Consider the following 11,541-nt stretch of genomic DNA (forward strand, 5'->3'; position numbering starts at 1 on the left):
ACGAGACCCGACCATCCTCAGTTCTTTCTCAACTGTCCTTGACCTGAGACGAAGCTCCCAGCAGTGTTAAGACTGATAGCTATACTTAGAATTTAGAATAGTTTAGAGTAGTCTTTAGTACCCTACTTAGGTTTACTTATCCCTTTTCCCCCGTTTATATTCTTTTCCCCGTTTATATATCCACTTCACCTCTGGCCCCTCCATTCTCTAGTGAGGAAGAAGATACTGAAGAGGAGGGTGCCTTCTCATCTCAGAACTCCTCTCCCATTCAATCTACTGCAGCTCTGGGTCCACCTGTACAGTCTTAAAATCTATCACAGGTTTGACACCCCCCATGGATGCCACCGCTTATGCCATTCCCCACTCTGTGGCCCTCCTGGCAACCCTGGGTTGCATACAGGAGATAGTACCCCAGACTCCTCCACAACCCCCAGTTGCTCCACCTTCAGAACCCCTTGAGGAGAGTGTTGAACAGGAGGAAGCCTGGGATCAGGATACATCTCCAACATTCTTCCTTGTCCCTGGACAAGGCCATAATGCCACTGCCACCTACATTTGCCGACAATTTTAAAATCTTTCAAGAACTCTAAAAGAATCACTGATACAAACGATTGGACATTCTCCCTATAGCCTCCTCATCTAAAATTGCGCTTCTCATAAATGACACATTCGTGCAGCCAGCCAAAAACATACGGCAAATCCCGACTATGATACCGCCCGCCTGCAAGTGACCAGATAAGTACTACATTTCCCCCTACTGGACTAGACTTCTTATTTTCTCACCCTGCACCGAATTCAGTACCCAGATCCACTCCTTACGACAAAGAATGGAAATGTTTGGATCTTTTTGGCTGCAGGGCCTATTCATATGGCACTCATCAGTTCCGGATTGCCAATTATGCTGCCCTAATAGCAAAATACAACCACACAAATTATTCCAAACTTGCTGAATTTATTTACATCATACTGGAGAACAAAAGAGACCAATTTAAGTCCATAATTTTGGAGGGCCAACTCCTATCCAGAACCGCCTCTAGATGCAGCCAATACAGCAGCAAGCTTCACGGACACTGCCATAGGTATGTGCCAGGTTTCATGGCTCCATTGGTCTGGCTTCACAAGGGAGGTTCAATCCACTGCCAAGGACCTCCCATTCAATGCCAGAAGCTGTCGATGGCAAAAACTGATGAATCACTTCATACCCTGAAAGACTCAAGGGTGATGCTCCGCTCCCTGAGTATATACACCCCACGTCAAAAAGAAAACAGGGTAAATACTACCCCACACAGCACGCAAGGTCTGGCCCGTGCGCCTCACTACAGAGGCACTATGACATGCAACGGCAAAGACAGAAGCCTCCAAAGCATCGCCAACCTCCAGCCCAATCATCGACATCCCACCCGCCCTCTGCAAAACAACAATTTTGAGGGTTTGGTCAAGGACCCAAAAGACCTCCCCCATTCTTCAGTGCTGACGCCATCATTAACCATCCCCTGTTTTGGATACCGGTTGACCCCTTTCTACCCAGCGTGGCAATCCATCACCATGGACAAATGGGTTCTGGAGATAATCCATTCAGGCTATACAATACCATTCATCTCTATCTCCTCCACCCATCCTCCCTCCTAATCCCTCTTCAGGGACCCCTCTCATGAACACCTATGGCAAGAAGTAAACCACCTCCTACATCTGGGCACTGTGGAACATATACCATCACAACACAGAAGGGGAAGGGCTTTAAGTCTCACTACTTTTTAACCCAGAAAGAGAACGGAACATGGAGGCCTAGCTTAGACCTCAGAAAACTCAACAAATTTGTAAGGGTCCAATGGTTCAGGATGGTCACATTAGCAACAATAATACCAACACTGGAGTGGGGGGACTGGTTTTCAGCCCTTGACCTCCAAGATGCCTATTTTCCTGTAACCATATATCTCGCGCACAGGAGGTTCCTCAAGTTTACTCTGGGCACAGAACATTATCAATACAAATTTCTGCCATTTGGCCTGTCGAAAGTACTTTGGTTTTTTTCCAAAGTGCTTGTGGTAGTGGTGTGACACACCTCCACAAACTCCACAGACAGGGAGTGACAGTTTTTCCCTATCTGGACAATTGTCTGTTAAAGGCAAATGCCATAGACACTACGCAGATGACAATCACACTTTTCGCACAGCTGGGACGACAAATCAACATACAAAAATCAGTACTAACACCCGTGCAGAAACTGGACTTCATCAGGGCGCATCTTGACACTTTAGAGGCAAAAGTGTCACTACCAGCGACCAGATTTCTCACTACAGATATCGGCATGGATATTGCCTCCAACTACTAAGCCATATGGTGGCAACCACATTCGTGATACGACGCGCATCTTCACATGCGCTGCCTTCAGGGCTGGCTAAGAACGGTCTACATACCACACAGACACAGCCTAAACAGACGCCTCATAATGCCATTCAGAGTCAAAGACTCGCTACGCTGGTGGACGCAATCCAACAATGTGGGAGTTCCTTTCACACAGACTTCCACCTTCATTGATTCTCACAACCAACGCCTCCTTGACTATTATGTCTGCCCAACCAGTGGGAGAGTTAGGAGTCCTCATGGCACATTTATCTTATACTTTCTTCTTCAAAGATAAGGTCACCCTAAGACCTCATCCTAAATTTTTACCTAAAGTGCCCTTCTCTTTCCACCTGAGTCAACCAATCCATCTTCCCTCATTCTTCCCCAAACCTCATGGGAGTAAACCGGAGTCAGTATTACACATGCCTTAGCGTTCCACCTTGAGAGAACCAAGACCTTCAGAAAGTCACCAAAACCTCAGTTACTGCACAGGGTGAATAACCTTCTTTTCTTCGAGGAGCATTCCTGTGGGTGCTCCACTTCAGGTGACTGGCGAGCAGTGCCCCTCAGTAGACGGAAGGGGCTTTGGAGTTGCATGAGTAATTGATAATACTCTAAGTCCTACCAATGCATCCAATCTTGAGCTCTGATCTATCGCATAGTGTTTTGTAAAGGTGTTCATGGACGCCCAGGTGGGTGCTTTATATATGTTCATGATGGGCACACTATTGAGAAAAGCTGCTGAGATTGATAATGGCCTGGCAGAGTGGGTTCGGATCTTCAGTGCGGGTTGTATGTCATACTGTTGGTAGCATAGGTGAATGCATTCAGAAATCCATTTGGACAGCCTCTGCTTGGAAATGGCAGAACCTTTATATTGTTCCAAAATTGAAATTAAAAGATCTCTGAGATGGTGTCCTGTGGGTGCTTCACTACCCACCCTTCTCCCCTTTACTTAAGGGTTCAACCTATGGACTCAGGGTGAAAAAGGAATTGGGGGGGGGGGTTGGTTGCACGGTACTAGATAGGCTCCAACAAAGGCGTGAGACAGGGAGAGCGCATGCACAACCCAGACAACTGCTGAAATTCTCCAATCAAAGATGCAGGGATGCACCAACACCTGAAATGTAGCACCCACAAGGGCACCATCTCGAAGACCTCATTTACTGCACAGGGTGAGTAACCTTCTCTTTTCAGGTGAACTAAAAAAAAAAAGAAGAGAGAGAAATACAAGACATGTACTAGTCTTCTATATCATACCCTCATAGATTTGTCTGCTTCATTCCATTCATTCATTTATGAGAAGCTATCTGTCCTAAGACATGATTAAATAGGTATATTCAGATTTGAATATTTGGTTTTGTTGTTGACATGGGATTTTTTTGTTCATTTATTTGGAATTTTTTGAGGGTGAGGAGCAACCTCCAGTGAGGCCTGATGAACAAGACACAAATGCCATCTTGCTTTGTTTTGTGGCTCCTCTCTGCAATAGCTTTTCAGATAAAATCTTTCAGACTATCAGACTAAAACTGTAGTTTTACATTGTTGGGAACAGTCAGAGGGAAGTTTTGCAGAAGTTCTTTCCTTTTCCTAAACTATATAGCACACTTACCTTTATTTGAAATGTAAACATTAAAAATTAGGGCTGTCAATTAATCGCAGTTAACTCATGCGATTAACTCAAAAAATTAATTGTGATTAACAGTGCAATTAAAACTGATTAAACAATAGAATACCAATTGAAATGTATTAAATATTTTGGATGTTTTTCTACGTTTTCAAATATATTGATTTCAATTACAACACAGAATACAAAGTGTACGGTACTCACTTTATTACTTTTATTACAAATATTTGCACTGTAAAAATGATAAATGAAATAGTATTTTTCAATTCACCTCATACAAGTACCATAGTGCAATCTCTTTATCGTGAAAGCGCAACTTACAAATGTCGATTTTTTTTTTTGTTACATAACTGCAGTCACAAACAAAACAATGTAAAACTTTAGAGTCTAGAAGTCCACTCAGTCCTACTTCTTGTTCAGCCAATCGCTAAGAGAAACAAGTTTGTTTATATATACGGGAGATATTGCTCCCTGCTTCTTATTTACCATGTCACCTGAAAGTGAGAACAGATGTTTGCATGGCACTTTTGTAGCTGGCATTGTATTTACATGCCAGCAGGTATTTACATACCAGATCTGCTAAACATTCATATGCGCCTTCATGCCTTGGCTACCATTCCAGAGGACATGCTTCCATGCTGATGATGCGCATTAAAAAAATAATGCATTAATTAAATTTGTGACTGAATTCCTTGGGGAGAATTGTATATCTCCCACTCTGTGTTTTACCCGAATTCTGCCATATATTTCATGTTATAGCAGTCTCGGATGATGACCCATCACCAGCATGTTGTTCGTTTTAAGAACACTTTCACTGCAGATTTGACAAAACGCAAAGAAGGTACCAATGTAAGATTTCTAAAGATAGCTATAGCAGTCAACCAAAGATTTAAGAATCTGAAGTGCCTTCCAAAATCTGATTGGGACGCGGTATGGAGCATGCTTTCAGAAGTCTTAAAAGATCAACACTCCAATGCGGAAACTACAGAATCCAAACCACCAAAAAAGATGATCAACCTTATGCTGGTGGCATCTGACTCAGATGATGAAAATGAACATGTGTTGGTCTGCACTGCTTTGGCTCGTTATTGAGCAGAACCCACCATCAGCATGGACGCATGTCCTCTGGAATGGTGGTTGAAGCATGAAGGCACATATGAATCTTTAGTGCATTTGGCATGTAAATATCTTGCAACGCCAGGTACAACAGTGCCATGCGAACGCCTGTTCTCACTTTCAGGTGACATAAATGAGAAGTGGGCAGCATTATCTCCCGTAAATATAAACAAACTTGTTTGTCTGAGTGACTGGATGAAGAAGTAGTAGAACTGAGTGGACTTGTAGGCTTTAAAGTTTTACATTGTTTTATTTTTGAATGCAGTTTTTTTTTACATAATTCAACATTTGTAAATTCAACTTGCATGATAGATTGCACTACAGTACTTGTATTAAGTGAATTGAAAAATATTTTATTTTTACAGTGTGGATATTTATAATAAAAAAAATATAAAGTGAGCACTGTATACTTTGTATTCTGTGTTGTAATTGAAATCAATATATTTGAAAATGTGGAAAACATCCAAAAATATTTATATAAATAGTATTCTATTGTTTAACAGTGTGATTAATCGCAATACATTTTTTAACCGCTTGATAGCCCTAGTTAAAATATGTGACTAGAATAAAACTATATCATGCTATATTGTAGGTTTATTTTCAAGTGACTCTTGTGAATTGAAAGCAGGAGCATTATCTTTTTACAAGATGAGGAAAATCCTTTCATTAATTTAATTGTGATTATTGCATTGGTCCTTTGTATGCACATAAAGGATTTTACTTCCTGCTCTGCATAAAGTTTGTCGTTGGATATTTAATGTATATCTAGACTATATTTTCTGAATAGCTCCTTAATACAATGGACAGACACTGCAGGCTTTGGTTGCTTGCCCTCCGATGTATCACCTAATGAAGTCAATTCCAGTGTATTCAAAATCACAGCGGCCATGCACCTCAACACCAATGATAGACAGTTTGTAAGTAATTTGTTGGAAAATCTTTGTATTTACTGTCATTGTTTTAAGTAGTTGAACACAGAGATCTATCAAACCATTGTAGTATTGCAGTTGATAAAAATTGATTATATAATTACATTCAGTAGGCTATGGGTTTTGATTTGTTTGCTTTTGTAGTTAGCTTCTGGTTAGTGAAGGGAGCAGAATATTTCTTTAAACTTTTGTTCAGGAACATCACTTTGATATATCTAAAGTGTACTGAATCTGCAACAGTAGATTGTAATAAAGCTCCAAGTCCTTAATTAGCCATTTTTACCTTATCAGACTACCAGTGACCATGTTAATTTTCACATATTTGAACCTAATATTACTCACTTTATTATAGTATGATCTTAGCTTGATTTTGGCCAGCTAGGGCCCACTTTGATCTAATATTTTGACTGATTTACATGGAAATCTATCCTGTATAGATAAATAATATTTAGTTAACATGGTGGTAATGCCCAGTTGTTGTTTCCTTTCTATTTCAGTGTTCGTCTAATGAACGAGTTCACTAATATGCCAGTACCTCCTAAAGCAAAACAAGGTGAGTGGAGGAAAAAGAGTCTTCAGAATAGATTGCTAAACATCAAATGGTATAAACTCTTTGAGGGCGGGATCCTTTCCTTATTGTGTGTTTTGGATAGTGCCTGATGTAATGGGATTGGAGTTCATAAGCACTAATGCAATATACATAATTTTCCAAATATGACTTGTGCTGTACCTGAAAAGGGTCCATCACATACATAAGGAAAGAAAAAGCATTTCTCTATGTAATTAGGCTGTCTCATGGGTTTCACGTTATCTCAGACTAATCCATTGTATTATGTATTTACAAAAGAACTGTAGTTTTACTTGAGAAATTTATTACATTTGTTAGATAATTAATGGCAGTGTTTCATACTACAAAAGACACCATGGAAATGAGTCATTAGTTCCAATGACTTCCAAACAGGTGAGAGATTTCTTTGGTTTGTCTTTTAGTTTTTGCCTCTGTGAAACAAATCTGTCTTACTTATGTGATTAATTTTTAGGGTCATTTTAACTACACATGGTAATCTGTCAGCATAGTTTCTGAGGCCAGATGTCTTCATTAGTTTGAACATTCAGCGTCAATAACTTTTATGGGTTTTTCCCGACCCCACAATTTGCCTGCCTGGTTTTGACCTGCCTCGTCGCCAGTGGTCCCTGTTGAACACGTTCTGGACCGGGCAGAGTCTTTGTGCAGCCAACCAGTATTGTTGGGGCCTTTGTGACAGCCTTTTGTGCAGCTGCGGTACAATATAGACGATGATGCACATTGTCGATGAATGCCTGCCGACTAGGTTCAGCGATGGCCTAGAAGAACTGCATCACACCACTGAAGATGCCATCGCTTGGCTACACGACTATGCACACGCTAGATAAATAAATGGGTTTTTCCCTAGCTGATATATAATGTAACAAGTGACCTGTTAGTAATAGGAACATAAACCAAGAGACTTAAGAATAGTTTTTCTCTGAGTACAAAGTAGACACAGGGGGAAAAAAAAATTCCAGAATTGTAAATTTGTTCATTTTCTCATATGTTCTGGTCAGCTCAATTTGGTAAAGTGTAAGAGATTAACATCTTTTAAAATACTGACTTGGTGTTAGTTTTTCTGGACCATCTACTGATTCAAGTAGACACATGATTCTTGAGGAAAGTTGCAGAAAAAAAGGCCATATCATAGAGATTCTAATCTTAATTTAAGAGAATCTTAGTTGGTCAAAAACTATTTAAAAATCAATTCTGGATTCTAAAAGCCACGTAAGATCTGTGAAGCCTGTGTACAAGTGTAAAACAGAAAAAAGGTGTGTGGGATTCAGTTCTTACACTGCTAGATAAAATGCCCGAACTGGATGAAATAGTGAGAGATTGCAGGTGACACTTTATGTTAATGCTGATAGTAGCTATCACAATGCTATACTAAAACATGTCTGTTTAAAAAAAATAAAATAAAACACCACACACCATTTGATAAGTTAGAAGATGAAGATGTTCTTTTTGTTTGGGCAGTTTTTGTGGAGTAAAATTAATGCATTTGTGCTAGAGAATGTTCTTATAAAGGGGGGAAATATAAGTTCTTGAAACATTTTTGACATTGAACTTGTTAGTCATTAATACACATTAATAATTTCTCTGGAAATCATAAAAAATTAAATCTTAATACAGACAGAGTCTTCCTTTGGTCAAACAGCTCATAACATGTCATTTGAATATGGTTTATTTCAGCTGCTTGGTCATATAACTACTTGGTGAAGCAGTGAGTCTAACTTTCCACTTCATGCTTTCTCAATATTGCTTATTTTGATATTATGTCACTTCTGTTTGGCTTGCAGCTTTAGGTGATAAAATTGCGAGAGACATCCGGCCTGGAGCTGCCTTTGAACCAACATACATCTATAGGCTGCTGACGGTTATCAAGTCAAGCCTGTCAGAAAAGGTGCTGTTTAAAAATCTTTAAAGTGCATGTATCTAACAGTGTACATAAACTAAATTGCATTTCAAAACAGCCAATATTCTTAATATTTTTCTTAACAAAATAAAAGCCATAAAATCAGTCCTGTGTTTGTTTCACACAAAAAAAAACTATATTTCACAGTTAAAGTTAGTTTTTTCCTCCTAGGCTCTGAGTTCTGTCATAACTGATTGTGCTGTCTGATACAAAATACCTCACAGTTTCACTAAAGTATCTGAAAATTAAGGGGACAATGTTCTGAATCTGCTTAAAATTGTAGACACCATACAGCGGTATAATAATTTAAAAAATTAATCTTGTATTCAGGGCAGACAAGAAGATGCTGAAGAATACCTGGGATTTATCCTAAATGGGCTACATGAGGAAATGCTGACCCTAAAGAAACTTCTTTCCCCACATAATGAAAGTAAGCTCGTTTGTAGCAAGCTGAATTCATTTTCAAATACTTAACTGTAATGGTTTTTCTTTTTGGAAGGGTGAAAGGAGGGAGAATGAATCCACTCTAGGAGAGTGGTTTGAACGTGTGGAGAAGATGCCAGTTATGACATAGCACCAGAGGGAGCTTACACAAAAGACAGAAATCTATAGCTTTTATTTTGAACAGTTTTTCATTGTGAAAATCAGTAAATACCGTAGATAGAATGGGACCGTACATGCCAAATTTAATCCTGGAGAGGGTTTTTTTGGGGTGGGGGGCAAAGATGTAAGGTGTTACAATGAAAGCTACTGAACCAATGAGATGCTTCCCCAGTTAGGTTGGTCATATAGGCATATTGGACTTGATCTGATACCTTCAACAAGAAGCTACTTTATTGTTATGAACTCCATTCCTTAGCTACTGACTTCTGTGTTATTAGGGTACCTAACTCAAGTGAGAGTGATCAAAACTCAGGATGATTTACTTTAAAACAGATTTTGCTACCAAGTATAGCCGTGGTTTCCAACTATTCACAGTATCTGAATTATGGTTTTAAAATTTCTTTCTCTACCTGGTTGATGTATAGTATAACAGTGTAGCGCAGAGGTGGGCAACCTGTTGCTTCCCGCAGCTCCCATTGGCCGAGAACGGCGAACCGCGGCCACTGGGAGCTGCGAGCAGCTGTGCAAATGTAAACAAACGGTCTGGCGGCCCGCCAGCGGATTACCCTGATTGGCCGCAGGTTGCTTACCACTGGTGTAGTTTATGTCAGTGACCTCTGATCAACTGTTGGTTAAGCTCTTGTTGTTTTCTGTACAGCAAGCTTCCTAGACAAAGAATTTTTAATAATTTTGTACCCATTTATAATGGAACATATTAACTGGTTTTATTAGTGCTTTGTTGCTGAAGTGAAAAAAATACAAACTGAAAACTCCGCATCTTACCCTGAAAGAACTGACAGGATTTACAGTGAATTTAAAAATGGAGCTTTATCTTACAGCAACTGTTTTATTTTTGTTTGATGGTTGCCCAATTTAAATTAAAACACCACTACTACAGTAGTACAGTCTTGTCATTACGAACTTTGGTTTTTTTAAGGTTTGGTATCCAATCTATTTAACTGGGTAAATTCTCTATGATGTAGCACTATCATTTCATATTCCCTAGCTACATTAAGTACATAACTTTCTTTGTTTGGCACCCATACAAATATTTGCTAAACCTTGTGTGCACTGTAAAATACCCAGGCAACAACGGTGTCTTGATAAGCCAAGGTTTTAATTTTCAAGAACAGCCCTTAACTTTCTAAAGTACAGCCCCAAAGGTTAATTATCTAAAGCTACATTGAACTTACTTGTTTTTTCATGTGTGGTTATGTTATGTAGATAAACTGCATTCCGTTAAACATTTGAGTATTCCCAGTTGCAAAATGCTCAAGGAATTGTGCAGAATATTGTCTCAAACTTGACTTTTCACAAGTTTTTTTTTAAGTAAAATATGAAAGCCTCCTAATCTTCTGATAATTATTCCTATAAAGAGGATAAGAAACTTGAAACCACATCATACAAGTTCTGAATCAAAACTTTTGATAGTGTGTTTTTAAAACTATACCTTTCATTACAACTCCAGACACGTCAGGGACCTATTTCTAATCACTAAAGATAATCCTGTTGTTTACCAGCTCTCTCTATCTTTTAAGGAAAAGTTGGGGATTATTTTATTTGTTTAAATCAATATCTACACACTTTTCTTCTTCTTAAGAAATCTGTGTTTCCAATGGTCCTGAGACGCAATCTGTAAATGAAGAGGAGGATCAGGATGAACAAGGAGAAGGTAGTGAGGATGAATGGGAACAAGTCGGGCCCCGCAACAAATCATCAGTTACTCGACAGGCTGACTTTGTTCAGACTCCTATTACAGATATTTTTGGTGGTCACATAAGGTATGGTGCCTTTTATTAGACTATTTTTAATACAATAAATGATACTCTTTTGCAGTTGTGTGGCGGCATGGGCTGCATTGCCTTCACCCATAAATTTTTCCATTGCTTTGCAACTGAGAAGATACACAGCCACCGGAGACTGCACCATTATTCCATGACCAGTTTTGGTGGTTTAAAAAAGGAAATGTGACTAGTCCACAAAGGCCAGGGAAGCTTAACATCCTAATCATGAAACAGTCTTCCGGAAGAGAGAGTTCAAAAGATTTCATGTCATTGTGTAGGTTAGTTCCCAAAAATCAGTTTGTGATCTGTGTCACATAATAGGTGCATCTTGTTATATGTTTTACAGAGCAAAGGTTGGCTTGAAGAACAGAGATCTACAACAATTGTTTTTGAATAATAAGTTGAAAAAATACATATACTTTCATGCAAGGATCTAAAGGACTTTACAATAATTAAATAGTTCAGGTTTAGAACCGTCTTGTGAAGTGCTAGCCCTTTTTATATGTGGATTAACTGAGATATAGTGAGTGTCTTGTGTAGTTCACAAGACAGTGAGTGGAGAAAAATGGGAATAGAACTCAAAAGACATGACTGTCAGACAGGACTTGCTGCGGCCGGGGGGAGAGGCGCCCCTCCCCCCAACCCAGCTCCGG

At 39.3% G+C, this 11,541-nt stretch overlaps 1 protein-coding gene across 1 annotated transcript in view; it reads left to right on the forward strand.

Annotated features, from left to right (window-relative positions):
- LOC113409625 (ubiquitin carboxyl-terminal hydrolase 10) overlaps positions 1-11,541 on the forward strand; it is a 77,880-nt gene that overhangs the window by 51,515 nt on the left and 14,824 nt on the right. Inside the window, exons 6-10 of the mRNA XM_026663758.2 lie at positions 5,897-6,006; positions 6,516-6,571; positions 8,386-8,489; positions 8,832-8,931; positions 10,705-10,885. Coding sequence (XP_026519543.1) covers positions 5,897-6,006; positions 6,516-6,571; positions 8,386-8,489; positions 8,832-8,931; positions 10,705-10,885 — 551 coding nt within the window. The remainder of the gene's footprint in view (positions 1-5,896; positions 6,007-6,515; positions 6,572-8,385; positions 8,490-8,831; positions 8,932-10,704; positions 10,886-11,541) is intronic.

This window comes from Terrapene carolina, unplaced genomic scaffold (assembly GCF_002925995.2).
Source record: "Terrapene carolina triunguis isolate 2854851 unplaced genomic scaffold, T_m_triunguis-2.0 Scaffold33911, whole genome shotgun sequence".
Classification (NCBI taxonomy): Eukaryota; Metazoa; Chordata; order Testudines; family Emydidae; genus Terrapene; species Terrapene triunguis.